The sequence below is a fragment of the Oncorhynchus mykiss genome, chromosome 1, assembly GCF_057628025.1.
Source record: "Oncorhynchus mykiss isolate SJ-2025 chromosome 1, ASM5762802v1, whole genome shotgun sequence".
Lineage (NCBI taxonomy): Eukaryota > Metazoa > Chordata > Actinopteri > Salmoniformes > Salmonidae > Oncorhynchus > Oncorhynchus mykiss.
Window position 1 is genome coordinate 20,696,647 of NC_143022.1, and position 22,634 is coordinate 20,719,280.

Sequence of the window (22,634 nt, forward strand, 5' to 3'; positions counted from 1 at the left end):
GAGTGTTTTCCTGTTTGCTTATGGCGGAATACATTGAGTGTTGTTTGAGTGCCAGCATCAGTCTGTGGTGGTATGTAGACAGCTACAAAAAATACAGATGAAAACTCTCTTGGTAGATAGATGGGTCTACAGCTTATCATGACTTCCTTCGATATCGTGCACCAGCTATTATTTACAAATATACATTGTCGACCGCCCCTTGTCTTACCAGACACCGCTGTTCTATTCTGCCGATACAGCGTATAACCAGCCAGCTGTATGTTGATAATGTCGTCGTTCAGCCACGACTCGGTGAAGCATAAGATATTACAGTCTTGAATGTACCGTTGGTAGTTAAATCTTCCCCGTAGGTCATCAATTTTATTTTCCAAAAATTGCATGTTTGCTAGCAGAATGGAAGGCAGTAGGAGTTTATTCGATCTCCTATGAATTCTCAGAAGGCAGCCCGCCCTCCGGACCCTTTTTCTCCGCCTTCTCTTCACGCAAATTATATGATGATCAAAATTGGAAGTACAACTATCCAAAGGTGCAGAATTATGGGCAATTACTATCCTTTTGTGCACCAAACAATTTCATACAATTTCAGAGTGATGGCTGGAACTGGGACCTTTCTGTTGAATTTCAAAGATGGTGGTAGAAAAAAACTGGTTGTTTTTTTCTTTGTATTTTCTTCTACCAGATCTATTGTGTTATATTCTCCTACATTCAATTCACATTTACACGAACTTCAAAGTGTTTCCTTTCAAATGGTACCAATAATATGCATATCCTTTCTTCAGGGCTTGAGCTACAGGCAGTTCGATTTGGGTATGTCACTTTAGGCGAAAATTGAAAAGGGGGGCTATCCCTAAGAATTAAAAACCCTTCTTTAATCTGTCTCCTCCCCTTCACCCACACTTATTGAAGTGGATTTAGGTGACATCAATAAGGGATCATCGTTTTCACCTGGATTCACCTGGTCAGTCTATGTCATGGAAAGAGCAGGTGTTCCTAATGTTTTATACACTCAGTGTATATGACTATAATGGTAATGTAGTAGTAGTAGTAGTAGTAGTAGTAGTAGTAGTAGTAGTAGTAGTGGGAGTTGTATTACTAGAGGTGGTTATATTGCCTGGGGAACAATAGAATTGGACATAAGTGTTGTCCTTCGCTCAATATAACCACCTCTAGCAAATATCCTTTGCTTGTGGCAATAGTGGCTGTGCCCCTTTGCAAATATATCTAGTGCCTATTGTGAAGCCAAGCCTAGTTAAATATTGTGAAGCCAAGCCTAGTTAAATACTGTGAAGCCAAGCCTAGTTAAATACTGTGAAGCCAAGCCTAGTTAAATACTGTGAAGCCAAGCCTAGTTAAATACTGTGAAGCCAAGCCTAGTTAAATACTGTGAAGCCAAGCCTAGTTAAATACTGTGAAGCCAAGCCTAGTTAAATACTGTGAAGCCAAGCCTAGTTAAATAAAGGTTACATTGAAAAAATAAAATAAACAAAAAATATATATATTTTTAAAGCCAACTCCTATAGCCCATGTCAGTTTCATGACCAAAGCTTTTCTACGATCCACATACTGTAACAAAACGTGCCTCTCTGAAATGAGTGGTGGGCTAGCTGAAAGATGATGTCACAATACTGCATTCTGTGAGGAAAAGGCCAGCTGTTTGTAATTGGTGGCCGGTGGGATCGCATGCAGTGCAGGAGCATTATATAAGCCAACAAGTTAAGGCAAGTCACCGATACACAGACCCATCTGGCCGTGAGGCTTTTATCTGCCCCAGTGAGAACTTAGCCTGCCTTCTGGCCTGTCAAATCAAATCAAATGAATGTTTATTTGTCACGTGCGCTGAATACAACAGGTGTAGGCAGACCGTACAGTGAAATACTTACTTACAGGCTCTAACCAATAGTGCAAAAAGGTATTAAGTGAACAATAGGTCAGTAAAGAAATAAAAACAACAATAAAAAGACAGTGAGAAACAGTAGCGAGGCTATAAAAGTAGCGAGGCTATAAAAGTAGCGAGGCTATAAAAGTAGCGAGGCTATAAAAGTAGCGAGGCTATAAAAGTAGCGAGGCTATAAAAGTAGCGAGGCTATAAAAGTAGCGAGGCTATAAAAGTAGCGAGGCTACATACAGACACTGGTTAGTCAGGCTGATTGAGGTGGTACGTACATGTAGATATGGTTAAAGTGACTATGCATATATGATGAACAGAGAGTAGCAGTAGCGTAAAGAGGGGTTGGCGGGTGGCGGGTGGCGGGTGGTGGGTGGCGGGAGTCAATGCAGATAGCCCGGTTAGCCAATGTGCGAGAGCACTGGTTGGTCAGGCCAATTGAGGTAGTATGCACATATGTACATGAATGTATAGTTAAAGTGACTGTGCATATATGATAAACGTCCATACTGTCCATACTTTCATTTATATTTAGGGGGCTGGGGACAACCTCAATAAAACATAAATACGGGCCTGTGGTGTTAAAGAGAAAGGTCAAGGTCACGTATGCAACCTATACTGTAAGCAATATAGTGAAGGGTGGACAGCCATAACACAGCTATTACAGTAGAAATGGCACATCAGTAACAACTAACACGTTCATGACTTTAAGCAACCCAGTGCAGCTGAGGTTTCTCACGCTTTATTTCTACTGCGCTGAACATGTTGTCTACTGTACACATTCTGCCAAAGAAATTGCCCTTTCACCTAAATGATAGTATCAAGTCTAGACCCTATTCATACCTTATCTTTACTCTCCTTACTTTTCCCTTATATTTCAGGGAACTGGGGAGGGATTTGTTCGCGACACACTCTCATGCGGGATGGTAGCAACGCCAGTCTGAACACGGGCCTGATCACGCTGCAGAACTACGGCCAGTACCTGCCCCCCCAACACGTTCAGCTCACCCTGGCCCATGAACTGGGCCACAGCCTTGGCGCCCCTGTGAGTTCTGGACAGTATCACCCTTGGCTATCCTTAATGTTTTACCCCCATTGGAGTCCTAGCACTTTCCTTTACTTGTTATTTTACTGATGTTGGGTGTTATTTTACGGATACATGTCATTTCATCACATGACCTTTTTTGTTGTAGCGGTCGTGTTGCAGCTCTCTGCATTAATTCGTTGCAGGATTTGAACCCCTGTGCTCAAAGGTATTCTTATGTTTTGGAGTTCAGACAGTATGTGAAATAGCTGTTTTCACATGTTGAGCTTAAGTTTTCACATGTGAGGAGAATAATATGGTTTCATGTTTTTGCAGTTTTACATGTTAAGACTTTCATATCTGAGAATCAGATATGCCGTTTCACATGGTAAAAAAAATCTCACTTTCACATTTGGAATTGTAGGTTCACATATGAAAATTAATCACATGTGAAAATATAATTTGCAGGTTCACATGTAAGAAACCTCCACATGTGAAAATCTCACTTTCACATTTGGAATTGTAGGTTCACATATGAAAATTAATCACATGTGAAAATATAATTTGCAGGTTCACATGTAAGAAACCTCCACATGTGAAAATCTCACTTTCACATGTGGAATTGCTTTGTCACGAGTGAAAGTTTTTCATGTATGAAACTGCAGATTAGATTTTTACATGTCAAATTCAAATCTGCAGTTTCACATGAAAGAAAACATTCACGCCAATGTTTGTAAACAAAGTAAATGTATACAAACATTGTATAGCCTTAAACCATGGTTAAAACTCTAATTGTTATATAATTGATGGCATCTTCTCCTTGCATCCATAGTGTAGTCTATTGATTTGAGATTGGTTGCATTTCTCCAGCCTCATCCCTCATCTCAGTGCTAGAGGCGTCACTAAAGACGCCCTGGTTCGAATCCAGGTTGTATCATAACTAGCTGTGATTTTACAATGCAAGCACAAATTAATTGTAAATGGATACCCAAAAATAGTTTTCAGTGCTTTTTAAAAATGTTTATGATAGCATAATGAAATAAAACGCCTCCTTCTTTCCTGCAATTTTCCCTCTTTGGTTATGTTACCCTGGCCTTTTTTTTCATTTGCAAGTTTTAGTGTATTCATTCCAGCAACATAGCACCCTATATCCTACTGCTGGTTTTCTTCTGAAGCTTAGCAGGGTAGGTCCTGGTCAGTCCCTGGATGGGAGAGCAGACATTTGTGAAAATAAACGTGAAGGAAAAACACGTCAAAAGTTAACGTGAAATTTCACACTTGTCCAAAAACCACGTGTTTTTTTGTGTATTTTTTGTTGTTGTAAGGAAGGCCTTTGGTAAAACAGGATTTGTTGTGTGTGTATATGTAGTATGACCAATCTCAATGATCTGTCAGTTCCGCATTTCCCACGTATTGAGCACACTTAACGCTACGTGGCTGTTTACGTTATTCCTGAAGAAATCAGCAAATGATCCACTTCACTGCTGCAGATGTTATAAAAGTTGGTCTTTATTGACTAATGTATAGTGTTGAGCGATTAACCAAAATATGGGCATTTGTTTTGTTTTTAAACAACTAATTTACCTATGTAATTGACCTTATTATTATTTATTTTAATTATTTTAATTTAATTTCGTTAGGTTTTGTTAATGTGAGCTCTATGCGCACATTGTGCAGTTTCTGTAGAGATAACTTAGCTCAAGCCCATACTGTGAAATGTAAAAGGGAGTTGTAATTGTCACGAACGTCGTAGTGAGCGGACCAAGGCGCAGCATGAGTATAGTTCCACATATTTTTCATCTCCGTAAAACAGAACAATAAAGAAACAACGAACTGTGAAATCATGATGTGTGCACACAGGCAACTACACATAAACAATATCCCACCCAACACAGGTGGGGAAATGGCTAACTAAATATGAACCCTAATCAGAGGCAACGATAAACAGCTGCCTCTAATTGGGAACCATATTAGCACCAACATAGAAATATACATACTAGAACACCCCCTAGTCACGCCCTGACCTACTACACCATAGAGAACCAAGGGCTCTCTATGGTCAGGGCGTGACAGTAATTTCCAACAGGCCAATATTCTACATAGTTTAGAGCAGAAACCGTGGTAATTAATTACAATGACCATAATCCATTGCAAACCTACTTGTCCAGTCTGAGTGTTTCTTTTAGCCTGCTACATAAAAGATACAGAAGGATGAGAGATGTAGAGGGATAGATGGACAGTGAGCAGTTGCTTCCCAAGGTACTGTATCTCTACCTAAAAATAAATGACCTAAGTGATTGATAGTTGGTATTCAGCAGTCAAAAGACTATGCCTTATTTGCTACTAAAATTGTGATTTTGTCAGACAGAATAAGCCGCAGACAGAATATACACAACAACTTAATAAAAAAATGAAAGTAAAGTCATGGGAATAAATTATGGTTAACAAGTGATAAGCAGTAATGTTCAGTCACTACCATCATGGGACTTTTATTCATTGTTTTATTCTGTGTTGTTACAGCATTCAACCCACAGAATGCCTAGTGCATTCAATGTATAAAAAAAACAAGAATCTAAACCGAAATCCGTGATTGATTTTTATTAATCAAACCAATCTCTAAAGCACTAATCGCTCAGCATTACTAATGATTAGTGCATTTGGAAAGTATTTGTGTTACGTTATAGCTTAATTCTAAAATAGATTTAATAACAATTAATCTACACACAATACCCCATAATGACGAAGCGAACGCAGGTTTTTACAAATTTTTGCATGTCAGAACAAAAATCAAGCAATGAGGTCGAAGGAAATGTCGTAGAGCTCCGAGACAGGATTGTGTCAAGGCACAGATCTGGGGAACACAGTGGCTCCATCCTTCTAAAATGGAAGAAGTTTGGAACCAACAAGACTCTTCCCAGCCAATCTGAGCTATTGGGGGAGAAGGACCTTAGTCAGGGAGGTGACCAAAAACCAGATGGTCACTGACAGAGCTCCAGAGTTCCTCTGTGGAGATGGGAGAACCTTCCAGAAGGACAACCATCTCTGCAGCACTCCACCAATCAGGCCTTTATGGTATAGTGCCCAAACGGAAGCCACTCCTCAGCAAAAAGCACATGACGGCCCGCTTGGAGTTTGCCAAAAGGCACCTAAAGGACTTGCCGACCATGAGAAACAAGATTCTCTGGTTGGATGAAACCAAGATTGAACTCTTTAGCCTGAATGTCAAACATCACGTCTGGAGGAAACCTGGCACCATCCCTACGGAGAAGGATGGTGTTGACAGCATCATGCTGTGGGGAGCTTTTTCAGCGGCAGGGACTGGGAGACTAGTCAGGATGGAGGGAAAAATGAAAGGAGCAATGTACAGAGAGATCCTTGATGAAAACCTGCTCCAGAGCACTCAGGACCTCAGACTGGGGCGAAGGTTCACCTTCCAACAGGACACCAACCCTAAGCACTCATGAATCAAGGCTGTAATCGCTGCCAAAGGTGCTTCAACAAAATACTGAGTAAAGTGTCTGAAAACGTATGTAAATGTGTAAATTATTTTATTTTTAAAACATTTGCAAAAATGTAAAAAAAATCTGGTTTAGCTTTGTCATTGTGGAGTATTGTGTGTAGAGTGATTAGGAAAACAATCAATTGAATATATATTAGAATAAGGCTGTATCGTAATAAAATGTCAAGGGGTCTGAATACTTTCCGAATGCACTGTATGTTATAAAGTCTTGGCACATGCTCACTCACTAGCTTACACATTATATTTTTACATTTTCTCCCTCACCAAAAGTGTTGTTTGCAGAACATTACATTTTTACATTTTAGTAATTTTGCAGATGTTCTTATCCAGAGTGACTTACAGGAGCAAGTAGAGTTAAGTGCATTGCTCAAGGGCACATGTTTCACCTAATCGGCTCGGTGATTTTGGTTACTGGCTCAATGCTCTTATCTTAACTGATAGGCTACCTGTCACCCATTATTGGTACCCCTTACAGAAACCCCCCCACACACCCACTTTCCCTCCATAACCACCAGCAGCACCATCTACGACCTTTCTCCCACTGCCTCAAATGCCAACATTCCATCCCCCTCCCTATACCCTGCTCCCACAGAGATGTTATTCACACTTCCATAGGCAGCAATGGATTCTTCCCAGGCGTTCCTGCACAGATTAGTTCTGCTACAGCATGTCGGTCTGTGGCCCTTTTATAAATCCAGCAGGTTCTTGGCTGAACGGTGCAGTACCCCGGGTCCACTGACAGGCATGCCTCATTGTTTCCAGATGGAGGATGGGATAGGGCACAGAGAGATCAGAGGGCCTGCTTCACCTGAGATGTATGATGAGGGGGAAGGGGGAGGTAAGGGGTCTGAGGGGAGAGAGGGAGCCAGGCCTTTGGCCTACTTTGGTAATGATATTCTCTCCCATAGTCCCATAGTGTCTGGAAACCCTCTTGCTATCCTTAATGTGACAGCATGGCCCTCCGAGAGATAGAGGGAAGAGAGAGGGAAGAGTGAGAGAAGAACCTAACAAAGGGCCCTCAGTCATTTGTCTACACATAGTTTATTTGCCCCTTAAACTGTTCTTAGTGATTACAATCCCAGTCCATATTAACATCTCAACAGCAGATTTAAACACATGAACGATCGGACCTCGTCATTTGTTCTGGTAGATAATCAGAGAAAGTTGGTCTTGGAGAGATTCAGAGAAGGCCTCAGGGCTGTATCTATATGTGCTGTCCTGGGTGTGTCGTTTGTTATGAGAACATTGTATTCCTCATCCAGAACCATGGCCAACAGTGACACAGCACTTTTGTCTCTCTCTTAAAATGACCTTCATTTAAGTTAACAAGCGTTTGTATCCAGCAATAAAGAGAGTCATTTTTAGTCTTAAGACTGTGATCGAATCCCCGAGCTGACAAGGTAAAAATCTGTCTTTCTGACCCTAAACAAGGCAGTTAACCCACTGTTCCTAGGCCGTCATTGTAAATAATAATTTGTTCTTAACTGACTTGCTAGGTTAAATAAAGGATACATCTTGGGGGCTCCCGAGTGGCGCAGCTGTCAAAGGCACTGCATCTCAGTGCTAGAGTCATCACTACAGACCCTGGTTCGATTTCAGGCTGTATCACAACCGGCCGTGGTTGGGAGTCCCATAGTGTGGTGCACAATTGGCCCAGCGTCATCCGGGTTAGGGTTTGGCCAGGGTAGGCCAAACCCTCATTGTAAATAATAATTTGTTCTTACTATTTTACAATTGTAACGATATTCGTCTTCCTCTGACGAGGAGTACTAAAACAAAGACATAATAAAATAACTAAGGTCAGAACGTGACAACAATGAGTTCAGTAGTTGTTTTCTCAGAATCACCCCATACAAATCCCTCCAATAGTTTTACTTTTAATGAAAAAAGATGTTCAGTAATAACTTCCTTTTCATCTGGTGAAAATTATTGAATTTGACATAAATATGTTTGAATATGAGGGCCCCAATGTCCATAATCTTGTACTAGAAGGAGACAAAACTTCTTGAGCTCATTCTACTGTGAAGTAGAACCTTTATGTTCTGTGTTGTATTTGCTTCTCAGCATGATGAAGGTTTGGATTGTGGGAACCTGGGTTCTTCTGGAGGGAAAGGCAGGTTCTTGATGTTCCCTCACGCTACCAATGAGGTCCGGGAGAACAACGATAAGTTCTCTCCCTGCAGCATCAAGCATATCAGCCGAGTCCTGAAAGTCAAGAAGGATGACTGCTTTGTGGGTGAGGCTCTACATGTAGGTCTAAACAAACCAGACCTCCTCTGTGGAAAAGAGGACATCAATAGCATGTAGTGTTCTGTTTCTCTACAGTGCCTTCAGAAAGCATTCTTACCCATTTACTTTTTCCACATTTTGTTGTGTGAAAGCCTGAATTTAATTGATTAAATGTAGAATTTTTTGTCACTTCCCTACACACAATACCTGATAATGTCAAAGTGGAATTATGTTTTTCAAAATGTTTACAAATTAATTAAAAATGAAAAGCTTAAGTCAAAATTATTCAACCACTTTGTTATGGCATGCCTAAATAAGTTCAGGAGTAAAAATCACATAATCACATAGTAAATTGCATGTACTCACTCTATCCGCAATATTAGTGTTAAACGTGATTTTTGAATAACTACCTCATCTCTTTACCCCACACAGACAATTATCTTTAAGGTCCCTCAGTCGAACAATGAATTTTTCAACACAGATTCAACCACAAAGACCAGGGAGGTTTTCCAATGCCTAACAAAGAAGGGCCCCTATTGGTAGATGGGTAAACATAAAAAGCAGACATTTATTATCCCTTTGAGCATGGTTATTATAATTACACGTTGGATGGTGTATCAATACACCCAGTCACTGCAAAGATACAGGCGTTGTTCCTAACTCAGTTGCCGGAGAGGAAGGAAACGGCTCAGGGATTTCACCATGAGGCCAATGGTGACTTTAAAACAGTTACAGAGTTTAATGGCTGTGATAGGACAAAACTGAGGATGGATCAACAACATTGTAGTTACTCCACAATACTAACCTAACTAATAGAGTGAAAAGAAGGAAGCCTGTACAGAATAAAAGTATTCCAAAACATGCATCCTGTTTGCAACAAGGCAACAAGTATCTGCTTTTCACCAGACAATGGAAGATCAATTCCCCTTTCAGCAGGACAATAACCTTATACACAAGGCCAAATCTACACTGAAGTTGCTTACCAAGAAGACAAAGAATGGCCGAGTTACAGTTTTGACTTAAATCTACTTGAAAATCTATGGCAAGACCTGAAAATGGTTGTCTAGCAATGATCAACAACCAATTTGACAGAGCTTGAAGAATTTTGAAAATAATTATGGGTGAATGTTGCACAATCCAGGTGTGGAAAGCTCCTAAAGACACAGAAAGACTCACAGCTGTAATCGCTGCCAAAGGTGCTACTACAAAGTATTGACTCAAAGAAATATCTAATTACATAAGTATTCACACCTTTATTTCATTTTCAATAAATTTGCAAAAATGTATAAAAATGTGTTTTACATTGTCATTATGGGGTATTGTGTGTAGATTGGTGGGATAAAAAAAATATGTTTTAATCAATTTCGATTTTTCAGGCTGTAACAACAAAATATGGAATAAGTCAAATGGTATGAATACTTTCTGAAGGCACTGTATCTCTCTGTGTCTCTCTCTCTCTGGGTATCTCTCTCTCTCTCTCTCTCTGGATCTGATTTATTCCAATCATTTATGAAGATACCACAGGACATCTACATGAGTCAGCAGTGTTGAGATGAGCTAATGTGTGTGGCTATATGTGTTCTGTCCTGTCAGTCAGTGATCAGCCCATCTGTGGGAATCAGATCGTGGAGGAGGGGGAGGAGTGTGACGTGGGCCACAACGAGACAGACCTCTGCTGCCACAGCGCCAAGGAATCTGTGGGCATCCAGTGTCGCCTGAAACCTGACAAGAAGTGCAGGTAACTTCGGTTCCAAAGTTTCGCAATTAAAATTAGTAGTAGGATTAAAATTGTCCCTTTGCAATTTGCTGATTCTAGATCTGTTTCTATGGGTAATTTCTATATAGAGTTACATAACATCACCCATGGAAAATTTTTGTCAAATCAAATCAAATGTATTTATATAGCCCTTCGTACATCAGCTGATATCTCAAAGTGCTGTACAGAAACCCAGCCTAAAACCCCAAACAGCAAGCAATGCAGGTGTTGAAGCACGTTGGCTAGGAAAAACTCCCTAGAAAGGCCAAAACCTAGGAAGAAACCTAGAGAGGAACCAGGCTATGAGGGGTGGCCAGTCCTCTTCTGGCTGTGTCGGGTGGAGATTATAACAGAACATGGCCAAGATGTTCAAATGTTCATAAATGTTCACAAATGTTCATAAAATCAAATAATAGGTCTGGGACAGGTAGCACGTCCGGTCAGGATTCCATAGCAGAACAGGCAGAACAGTTGAAATTGGAGCAGCAGCACGGCCAGGTGGACTGGGGACAGCGAGGAGTCATCATGCCAGGTAGTCCTGAGGCATGGTCCTAGTGCGCAGGTCCTCCGAGAGAGAGAAAGAAAGAAAGAGAGAGAGAAAGAGAGAATTAGAGAGAGCATACTTAAATTCACACAGGACACCGGATAAGACAGGAGAAGTACTCCAGATATAACAAACTGACCCTAGCCCCCGACACATAAACTACTGCAGCATAAATACTGGAGGCTGAGACAGGAGGGTTCAGGAGACACTGTGGCCCCATCCGATGATACCCCCGGACAGGGCCAAACAGGAAGGATATAACCCCACCCACTTTGCCAAAGCACAGACCCCACACCACTAGAGGGATATCTTCAACTACCAACTTACCATCCTGAGACAAGGCTGAGTATAGCCCACAAAGATCTCCGCCACGGCACAACCCAAGGGGTTGTGGGTCAAAGCAGAGTTGTGGTTGTGGCTGTGAGGATAATTACCTCTATCTTACCATTCAAAAACAAAACAGTAAATCACAATACACCCAGTAATTGTCTCTCTTTGTATATCTGTCCGTCCGCCCACCTGCCTGTTTGTCTCTCTGTCTATCTGTCTGTTTGTTTTTCTGTCTGTCCCCTCAGTCCCAGTCAGGGTCTGTGCTGTGGGCCAGCGTGTGTCTTGAAACCGTCAGGGGTCAGCTGTGAGGAGGAGTCAGACTGTCAGCTGGAGAGTATTTGCTCTGGTCTCTCCCCCATCTGCCCCGAGCCTGTGGCCAAGGCCAACATGACCATATGCAGTCTGGGCACCCGGGTGTGTCTCAACGGGGTGAGCACCGTAGGAGGGCCAGACGATGACTCAACATTTTCACCCATTGCACCCACTGTCTCATTGCGACGACATTCCAAGTCAACAGTATCCACTTTCACAGGATCTGTTGTCCTTGGTTGCCAACTTGAGTACATTTTCTCAATGTTTTCACCCATTCAGATGATAAATGGGGTTCTGAGTTTGGAAAGTTGTTCTGAATGTGAAGATTGCTCAACTTTTTCAATGTAAAATACATACGTATGGCTCTCTATGGGGGCATAAATATTGAAATATAAGATTTGGACCAGAACACATTTCTGAGGCTGCCTGGAGCCAAGTTAACTGAATACAGATGTTTAGGATTTGTGGAAATGAGCAGGCCTGTCCTGCATTTTTGTCTGTGAGACTTCACTGGTGGCCTTAATGTACTAGAGCTCATCCAGGCTAGAGCTCATCCATTCTCTTTATGTCTTCTCCCCTCTCTCCTCTATTTCACCATCCCTCTTTCCCTCTCTCTCTCTATCCTTCCACTCCTCTTCCCCTATCCTTTTCCCTTTCTCCATCTCTCTATCTCTCTCTCTCCCTCCTTCACTCTCTCCTATCTTTTTCACTCCATTTCTCCCTCTATTTCTCAGAACTGTGCTAAATCACTGTGTGTGAGGTACGGCCTAGAGCAGTGTGACTGTCTGGGAGAGTCCAAAAACGAAAAGTGCCACATGTGCTGTCAACAGCCGGGTAAGCACTGTCATGACATTGGCCTGGGGGTAGATTTATGACAGTCAAAAATACCTCTTCCCCCCTTTTTCCTCTCTCTACCCTACTGATGTGAAATTTGAAAACCCCTTGATTAACATACAGATTCTGGGAACATCAGAAGGTGGGGGGAAATTAACTATATTCTGGTAATCTGACCAATTGAAAATATGCGGTGGTACTTAATGAATATGATGTAAGTTCGGTTGTCATCTGGGACAATTCTCATCAATGATAGGATGACATAAACTCTACAGTGGAAAGTCTACACATCAGAGTTATCGGATTCACATGGAATTGTTGTTCAATTTAAATGTTTGAATATAAAATTATTGGTGAAGAGATGAAATGTAATTTTAGCTTCCAAATGAGAGATTTGGGTTTTCATAAGGTTAGGGCTCTGCTCAATCAGTGGCCCGCCCCTGTGAAGAGTCATGGGTTATAAAACTTTTCAGACACACCCTTCTCCCTCCACTATATAAAGCCTTGACAAAAAGTAACCTCCTGTTCCGAGGATGTGAGGACGACGGTCTGATGTCAGAATGGTTCAGATAATAACTGCAGAACGAAGCCAACATCAGCGTGAGCTTTGGTTGCGAATGGTATGCACTTTGAACTCTTATTCACTACAGAAGTGATACCTCCTAGCCGTTGAGTTAGCAACAGCAGCTGCAAATGAGGGTTAGGAAGGAACAGACAGAGTATCCCGTCTATCACACAACTACATTACTACAACGTATCCAATTGACCATCAGAGACATTCTTCAAAGGACAAAGGACTCGGTTTGGCAACACGGCCTTCCATCTACCACCAACCTACCGAAGTGCAGCTCAGAGTAAATATTTATTGCATTTTCCTTTTCCAAATGGCCGGTAATTTAGGATGCATAAAGTACTGTATTTACGATAGCACAGCTTCTTCCTTTGGTCCTCAGTCTTCCCGCTCTTTCACTCAAACCCAGCCCTTTCCTTTTGTGTAACCAGCTGTCATATCTGTTCCGCCCGCTAGGGACGTTTTCCTTTCTGACGTAATTTGTAATCAAGGTATGATTCATTCTGTGAATATGTAATTCTGTGTGATTAGTTGGTATTTAGTAAATAAATAATGAAACCCAATTTTGTATTGCTGATTCAACTTGTTAGCCAGGGTTCGTGCAGATAACCAAGAATTTACAATTTTCAGATGAGACTGAATGACGATTAATATTGACTGCTATTGATGTAAAATATTACTAGGTCTTTAAGAGTTTATTCGGAAGATAACAGCTCTATAAATATTATTTCGTGGTGCCCCGACTCTCTAGTTAATTACATTTACATGATTAGCTCAATCAGGTAATATTAATTATGGAGAAATTATTTTATAGAATAGCATATCATATCACTTAATCCGGCATAGCCAAAGACACGACAGCACAATCCCTCTTCTCCTCCCTCACCCTCGTTTCCTCTGATGTGCTTAGATCTGGAGAATGGGGCAGCAGGGTAGCCTAGTGGTTAGAGAGTTGGACTAGTTACCGAAAGGTTGCAAGTTCAAATCCCCGAGCTGACAAGGTACAAATCTGTCGTTCTGCAGTGCAGTTTAACCCACTGCTCCTAGGCCGTCATTGAAAATAAGAATTTGTTCTTAACTGACTTGCCTAGTAAAATAAAAAATGTGTTTATGATTGGGGAAAAAACATTTGCTTTGAGGTTCCCATCATAATACATCCTTCTGTTCGAACATCTGACATGCTGTGTAAAAGTTCAATTTAACAAGGATAAGGAGCTTAGTTACAAATGTGTGCATGTGCTTTTCCACTCAGTAAACTCAATAATTTCATCTATAACAAAATGTTCACTGTATTTCTTCACCTCAGACAAGCCTGCAACCTGCGCCAGCACCACATCCTCTGTCTTGACCAGGCATTTCCAGGGAAAGCGTGTAGCCTTGGTTGCCGGGGCACCGTGTTCAGCCAAGCAGGGCTACTGCGACATGTTCCAGGTGTGTCGCATCCTGGACGCTGACGGTCCCATCGCCAGGCTGAAGAACTCCTTTCTCCACCTGGTAGACCTGGATGAGTTTGATGACCTGGCTGAGTGGATAAAGGTTTGTTATATGTTTGTTGTGCTTTAGGGGGTCGTCTATCTATCTAAAAACATTTCCACTGCATTTCAACCCTACCACAAAAGGACCAGCTGACATCATGTCAGTGATTATCTCGTTAACACAGGTGTGAGTGTTGACGAGGACAAGGCTGGAGATCACACTGTCATGCTGATTGAGTTTGAATAACAGACTGGAAGCTTCAAAAGGACGGTGGTGCTTAGAATCATTGTTCTTCCTCTGTCAATCATGGTTACCTGCAAGGAAACACGTGCTGTCATCATTGCTTTGCACAAAAAGGGCTTCACAGGCAAGGATATTGCTGCCAGGAATTAGGAATGGCAGCAGGCAGGTGAGAGTGCATCTGCACGCACAGTGAGGCGAAGACGTTTGGAGGATAGCCTGGTGTCAAGAAGGGCAGCAAAGAAGTCACTTCTCTCCAGGAAAAACATCAGGAACAGACTGATATTCTGCAAAAGGTACAGGGATTGGACTGCTGAGGACTGGGGTAAAGTCATTTTCTCTGATTAATCCCCTTTCTGATTGTTTGGGGCATCCGGGATTAAGCTTGACCGGAGAAGACAAGGTGAGCGCTACCATTAGTCCTGTGTCATGCCAACAGTAAAGCATCCTGAGACCATTCATGTGTGGGGTTGCTTCTCAGCCAAGGGAGTGGGCTCACTGACATTTTTGCCTAAGAACACAGCCATGAATAAAGAATGGTACCAACACATCCTCCGAGAGCAACTTCTCCCAACCATCCAGGAACAGTTTGGTGACTAACAATTGCCATAATTGCCATAAGGCAAAAGTGATAACTAAGTGGCTCGGGGAAGAAAACATCGATATTTTGGGTCCATGGCCAGGAAACACCCCAGACCTTAATCCCATTGAGAACTTGTGGTCAATCCTCAAGAGGCGGGTGGACAAACAGAAACCCATAAATTCTGATAAACTCCAAGCATTGATTATGAAAGAATGGGCTGCCATCAGTTAGGATGTGGCCCAGAAGTTAATTGACAGCATGCCAGGGATTGCAGAGGTCTTGAAAAAGACGGGTCAACACTGCAAATATTGACTCTGCATCAACTTGATGTAATTGTCAATAAAAGCCTTTGACACGTATGAAATGCTTGTAATTATACTTCAGTATTCCATAGTAACATCTGACAACAACAAAAAATACACTGAAGCAGCAAACTTGGTGGAATCTAATACTTGCGTCATTCTCAAAACATTCTCAAAACTTGGCCACGACAATAGAAAGCTTCCTCTGTTGATGTTCTTCGTTCAGATGTTCCAGCCTCAGTTGGCTTTGAGCTTTGGTCTTGCTAGAAAGCGCAGCGAATCAGGAATGCCCACAGGGATTTAAAAGATCTGTTCATGTGCGTCATGTTGAGTTAGTGAGATGGTGACACCTACTAGTGCTTAGATTTACCGCTCACACAATTGGTTTGGGAGCCATGCCAGTTAATGGTTATTAGGCTGTGAAATGGCAATAGTAGTGTTTCCATACCACAGATGAATCGGCTACTGCATACCCATTGGTTCCATCCAAATGAGTGTGACACATAACGAATTCTAGCTGACTAACATCCTGTAACAAATGGGTTCTTGAAGAACAGAACACGTCAAGTCAATGTGAATTAAAGTAAATTGCAGTGGTGTTTTGACTATTTAACAGCTGACAATATCAGATTGGAACTAAAGTGGGTAAGTGTTTGACTTGTTGTGCTCTTGTCTTCTGCAGACTCACTGGTGGGCCATTCTCTTGGTCATCATGACTCTGTCTGCCGTGATGGTCAGCACCGTGTGCCTGTGTGGACGTACCCTGGACATGGGTGACCCAGAGTAACCACTGTAGCTCCAACAGTGGCAGTTGGTGCCATTCAAGATTAGGGAGAGCGACAAATTTTTTATGAGCATGGCCTTATTTCGATTACAGCATATTGGATGACTGCCATTCATATTCCCTTCACCCAGCTCAATGGAACATTGATAGGCTTAGGCTACTACATGATACTCGAATTGCCCCTATACCCATCATGAGGTTGCTACAACCTAGCCTAAAAATGAACGTTTATAACGTAGGTGCACAGGTCTAGAGACAAATTGGAGTAATCACATTCACATTCAATTCTGCCTTGCACACTCTTGCCTGTATCTATCTGATCTGGGGTGTAATCATTAGTCCAAGCAGTTAGAAAACGTTCAGTTTTGCAACTAAAACTATAGTTTCTATTGGACAAATTCAGGTATGTCCCTCCCCATTTCATTCTGTTTGCTTCCGTTTAAGAAACGTTTTGTAACAGAACCGGCGGAATGAATACTCCCCTGATCACCTGCACATATAGTTCACTTTCATAGCAGCCACATACAGCATCATCACTTTGCTCGTTGTATAATTAATTCTCGCATCTACGCGCTCTCCTTCTCTCACCTTTTTCCTTCACTTGTGGACTTCAGTTTATAACTCAACAGCTGTCTGTGACTAGGCACAAAAACCTCTCCAAGCCAAACCTTCATACCATAACCACTAACCCCTACACAGCCTACATCGTTGTCACCATATTAACGTTATAGTCGTTAAACTATAACTAATGAGTTAGTAAACCCACAATCCAAGCCATGTGTACAATTACACAGTACAGTGTACAGCAAGCAGTTTAGCAGTTACCACAGCGGGCCCAGGTAGCAATATATTTATAAAACCAAAAGCTTACCTTGACTTTGAAGAGTTCCAGTGTTGGAAAGCCTTAGCCAGCTAGCTAACATAAATAGCATTCCTCTCTGTTTCAGTCAGGTTGTTGAGTAGGCTAAATTAGCTGCATTAGTTAAGTAAGTGAAAGGGGTAAATTAAGAATTTAAAAAATACAACGAAATATATCTCTCTGCTGCTTCTTAATTTTTTAAGAAATGTATTTCTTCAAAACAGTTAAACTAGTGTCTTTCTCTTTAAGTCAACTTCTCAGCACACTAGCTTGTGCTTTCAGTAATAGATTAATTCTCTGATCATTTGATTGGATGGACAAGATGTTAGTTCATACTGCAAGAACTCTGATAGGTTGGAGGATGTCAGAGGTGGGATCAATACACTATCATTCAAGTCTCAATTCGAGTCCCAAGTCGAACTGGTTGAGTCTCGAGTCAAGTCCAAGTCGTGCAGTCACCCGTTTTTTCAAGTCAAGTCTCAAGTCAGTAAATAAATAAGCTATACATGCAATGACTTGTTCAACTTTTTCTGTTTAATGAGGCTACCAGACTGCACTTTTCATTATTTTGTCTACAACATATTTTGATAAATTTCAAGCAATTTTGACATACCAAAAGACAAGTAATTTCACATTTACATAAGTATTCAGACCCTTTATTCAGTACTTTGTTGAAGCACCTTTGGCAGCGATTACAGCATAGAGTATTCTTGGGTATGACGCTACAAGCTACTTGTATTTGGGGGGTTTCTCCCATTCTTCTCTGCAGATCCTCTCAAGCTTGGATGGTTGGATGGGGAGCATTGCTGCACAGCTATTTTCAGGTCGCTTCAGAGATGTTCGATCGGGTTCAAGTCTGGGCTCTGGCGGGCCACTCAAGGATATTGAGAGACTTGTTCCGAAGCCAGCCCTGCGCTGTCGTGGCTGTGTGCTTAGGGTCGTTGTCCTATTTGAAGGTGACCTCGAGTCTAAGGTCCTGACCTCTGGAGCAGATTTTCATCAAGGATCTCTCTGTTCATCTTTCCCTCAATCCTGACTAGTCTCCCAGTCCCTGCCGCTGAAAACCATCCCAACAGCATGATGCTGCCACCACCATGCTTCACCGTAGGGATGGTGTCAGGTTTCCTCTGGATATGATGCTTGGCACTCAGGCCAAAGAGTTAAATCTTGGTTACATCAGACCAGAGAATCTTGTTTCTCATGGTCGGAGAGTGTTTAGGTGATATGCATTTTACTGAGGAGTGGCTTCCGTCTGGCCACTATACAATAAAGGCCTGATTGGTGGAGTGCTGCAGAGATGGCTGTCCTTTTGGAAGATTCTCCCATCTCCTCAGAGGAACTCTGGAGCTCTGTCAGAGTGACCATCAGGTTCTTGGTCAACTCCCTGACCAAGGCACTTCTGCCTTGATTGCTCAGTTTGGCCTGGCGGCCAGCTCTAGGAAGAGTCTTGTTGGTTCCAAATTTCTTCCATTTAAGAATGATGGAGGCCACTGGGTTCTTGGGGACCTTCAATGCTGCAGACATTTTTTGGTACCCTTCCCCAGATCTGTGCCTCACCACAATCCTGTCTCGGAGCTCTACCGACAATTCCTTCGACCTCATGGCTTGGTTTTTGCTCTGACATGCACTGTCAACTGTGGGAGTAGCACAGAGCGTTGTACGAGATCTTCAGTTTCTTGGCAATTTCTCGCATGGAATGGCCTTCATTTCTCAGAACAAGAATAGAGTGATGAGTTTCAGAAGAAAGTTCTTTGTTTCTTGGCCATTTTGAGCCTGTATTCAAACCCAAAAATGCTGATGCTTCAGATACTCAACTAGTCTAAAGAAGGCCAGTTTTATTGTTTCTATAATCAGCTCCACAATTTTCAGCTGTGCTAACATAATTGCAAAAGGGTTTTCAAATGATCAATTAGGCTTTTAAAATGATAAACTTGGATTAGATAACACAACGCGCCATTGGAACACAGTGAGGTTGCTGATATTGGGCCTCTGTACGCCTATCTAGATATTTCATAAAAAATCAGCTGTTTCCAGCAACAATAGTCATTTACAACATTAACAAGTATTTCTGATCAATTTGATGTTATTTTAATGGGGAAAAATAGCTTTTCTTTCAAAAACAAGGACATTTCTAAGTTGAACGGTTGTGTATATACAGTTGAAGTCTGACGTTTACATGCACTTAGGTTGGGGTCATTAAAACATGTTTTTCAACCACTCCACAGATTTTTTGTTAACAAACTATAGTTTTGGGATGTCGGTTAGAACATGTACTTACATCTAAGTAATTTTTCCAACAATTGTTTACAGACAGATTATTTCACTTATTCTAGTGGGTCAGAAGTTTACATACACTAAGTTGACTGTGCCTTTCAACAGCTTGGAAATGATGTCATGGCTTTAGAAGCTTCTGATAGGCTAATTGACATAATTTGAGTCAATTGGAGGTGTACCTGTGGATGTATTTCAAGGCCTACCTTCAAACTCAGTGCCTCTTTGCTTGACACCATGGGAAAATCAAAATAAATCAGCCAAGACCTCAGAAGAAAAATTGTAGACCTCCACAAGTCTGGTTCATCCTTGGGAGCAATTTCCAAACACTATAAGGTACCACATTCATCTGTACAAACAATAGTATGCAAGAATAAACACCATTGGACCACGCAGTCGTCATACAGCTCAGGAAGGAGATACGTTCTGTCTCCTAGAGATTAACGTATTTTGGTGCGAAAAGTGCAAATCAATCCCAGAACAACAGCAAAGGACATTGTGAAGATGCTGGAAGAAACAGGTACAAAAGTATCTATATCCACAGTAAAACAAGTCCTATATTGACATAACCCGAAAGGCCGCTCAGCAAGGAAGAAGCCACTGCTCCAAAACCGCCATAAAAAAGCCAGTCTACGGTTTGCAACTGCACATGGGGACAAACATCGCACTTTCTGAAAAAATGTCCTTTGGTCTGATGAAACAAAAATAGAACTGTTTGGCCATAATGACCATCGTTATGTTTGGAGGAAAAGGGGGAAGGCTTGCATGCTAAAGAACACCATCCCAACTGTGAAGCACGGTGGTGGCAGCATTATGTTTGGGGGTACTTTGCTGCAGGAGGGACTGGTGCACTTCACAAAATAGATGTCATCATGAGGACGCAACATTACTTGTATATATTGAATCAACATCTTAAGACGTCTGTCAGGAACTTCCAAATGGCCAATGACCCCAATGATACTTTTTTACAAATTTGTGGCAAAATGGTTTAAGGACAACAAAGTCAAGGTATTGGAGTGGCCATCACAATGCCTTGACTCCAATCCCATAGAAATTTTGTGTGCAGAAAAACTGAAAAAGGATGTGCGTGCAAGGAGGCCTACAATCCTGACTCTGTCAGGAGGAATGGGCCAAAATTCACCCAACTTATTGTGGGAAGCTTGTGGAAGGCTACCCGTAACATTTGACCCAAGTTAAACAATTGAAAGGCAAAGCTACCAAATTTTAATTGAGTGTATGTAAACTTCTGACCCACTGGGAATGTTAAGAAAAACATAAAAGCTGAAATAAATAATTCTCTCTACAATTATTCTGACATTTCACATTCTTAAAATAAAGTGGTGATCCAAACTGACCTAAAACAGGGAATTTTTACTTGGATTAAATGTCAGGAATTGTAAAAAACAGTTTAAATGTATTTGGCTAAGGTGTATGTAAACTTGCGACTTCAACTGTATATCGTTTATTTCCTGATCTTACTTGGTTCCAAGTGTGTTGGCCAATCAATCCATAATCTTAATTCCAATCCGCAGATGTTCCCAGACTAACCTATCTATCAAGGCACAAGGCGAGACCCAAATGCAGACACAGTATGCAGATGGTTGGAGTCTTACAATGTTTATTGATCCAAAGGGGTAGGCAAGAGAATGGTCGTGGACAGGCAAAAAGGTCCTAACCAGATCAAAATCCAGGTGGCAGACAGGCTCGTGGTCAAGGCAGGCAGGTGGGTAGAAATTCCAGAAACAGGCAAGGGTCAACACCGGGAGGACTAGAAAATGCAAATAGCAGGAGAAAGAGAAAACCGCTGGTTGACTTGGAAACATACAAGATGAACTGACACAGAGAGACAGAAAATACAGGGATAAATACACCGGGGAAAATAAATGACACCTGGAGGGGGTGGAGACAATCACAAGGACAGGTGAAACAGATCAGTGCGTGACACCATCTTTCCCAGTACAATACCATTTTACTATTTCCTTTTGCGATACATCCTTCTATTTTACTGTGATGTCTTATGAGGGTCTTGAGCCTCTATTTTTACAATTTCTACCAAGATTGCTCTAAAAATAAACACTTTACCTAAGAGTATAATAATATTTCTCATTGATTGATCATGGTTTTTCAGATCTCCTAACAGGTTTGTATATCCATCTGTATATCCATCTGAACACAGATATTATGACTTACAACCACTTCTGGACCTGACTCCAAAAGCAAACCACAGAAGGACAGTACCAAAATAGATGATCTATTGATTGGCAGAGTCTGCACAAGGCTGACTGTTCAATGCCCCATATTATTTTTGTGCCAAGAATGTTATATAATAGTTTAAATTGAGAAGCATGGATTGATGAATCAGTTGTTGTTTTGTATAGCAGTTCATAAACCCAATGCTATGGTACTGGGACATAAAACATATTTTATTTTATGCGGCATAGTTGTCAAACCTCTCAACCTTAAGTTAAACATATACATTTTACGAGTTAGAGTTTAGTGACAGTATTTGCTGTAATATTTGTTCTGCCTCTTCTGGAGGATGAAATTGGAATTTTAACCAACTCTGTATGGCTTCATTTAAAAAGGAGGATCATTTAAACAGGGTTCCATAGTCAATCCACCGGAAAAGGTTGGTTTTAATCTGTATATCGTCAAAAGCCCCCTTTTGAACATTGGAAAGGCTGTGTTTCTATTGTTGAAGATTCCAGTAAAAAGATGCGATTACCCCTTTTTACTTTTTAGCAGACGTTCTTAACCAGAATGACTTACAAGAGCAATTAGGGTTAAGTGCCTTGGTCAAGGGCACATTAGCAGATTTTTCACCTAGTTGGCTTGGGGGATTTTGAGACCTTCGGTTACTGGCCCAATGCTCTTAACTACTAGGCTACCTGCCACCCCTTACTTGGATAAGATTAAGGAGCGGGAAGACACTGGAAGCTTTGTTATATGTTCTGAAATTGAATGTAGATTGTGTATTATTGAATGATATTGTCTGTTTATCTCTGCTTGGATGTGTGAATGGGTTTCTACTTTATAGCATTTCTAAGGTGGATCCTGGAAAAATGTTCATGTTTACAACTATCTTTCCATTAAAGCACTCATTCCACTTCAAAA

General features: G+C 41.4%; 1 protein-coding gene across 1 annotated transcript in view; it reads left to right on the forward strand.

The window, feature by feature from the left end:
* Nucleotides 1-22,634, forward strand: part of si:ch1073-396h14.1 (disintegrin and metalloproteinase domain-containing protein 10) — a 69,653-nt gene extending 47,019 nt beyond the window's left edge. The window contains exons 9-15 of the mRNA XM_021579496.3: nucleotides 2,767-2,930; nucleotides 8,494-8,665; nucleotides 10,252-10,396; nucleotides 11,534-11,717; nucleotides 12,335-12,434; nucleotides 14,312-14,541; nucleotides 16,289-22,634. Of these exons, the coding sequence (XP_021435171.3) occupies nucleotides 2,767-2,930; nucleotides 8,494-8,665; nucleotides 10,252-10,396; nucleotides 11,534-11,717; nucleotides 12,335-12,434; nucleotides 14,312-14,541; nucleotides 16,289-16,393 (1,100 nt within the window). The 3' untranslated portion in view covers nucleotides 16,394-22,634. The remainder of the gene's footprint in view (nucleotides 1-2,766; nucleotides 2,931-8,493; nucleotides 8,666-10,251; nucleotides 10,397-11,533; nucleotides 11,718-12,334; nucleotides 12,435-14,311; nucleotides 14,542-16,288) is intronic.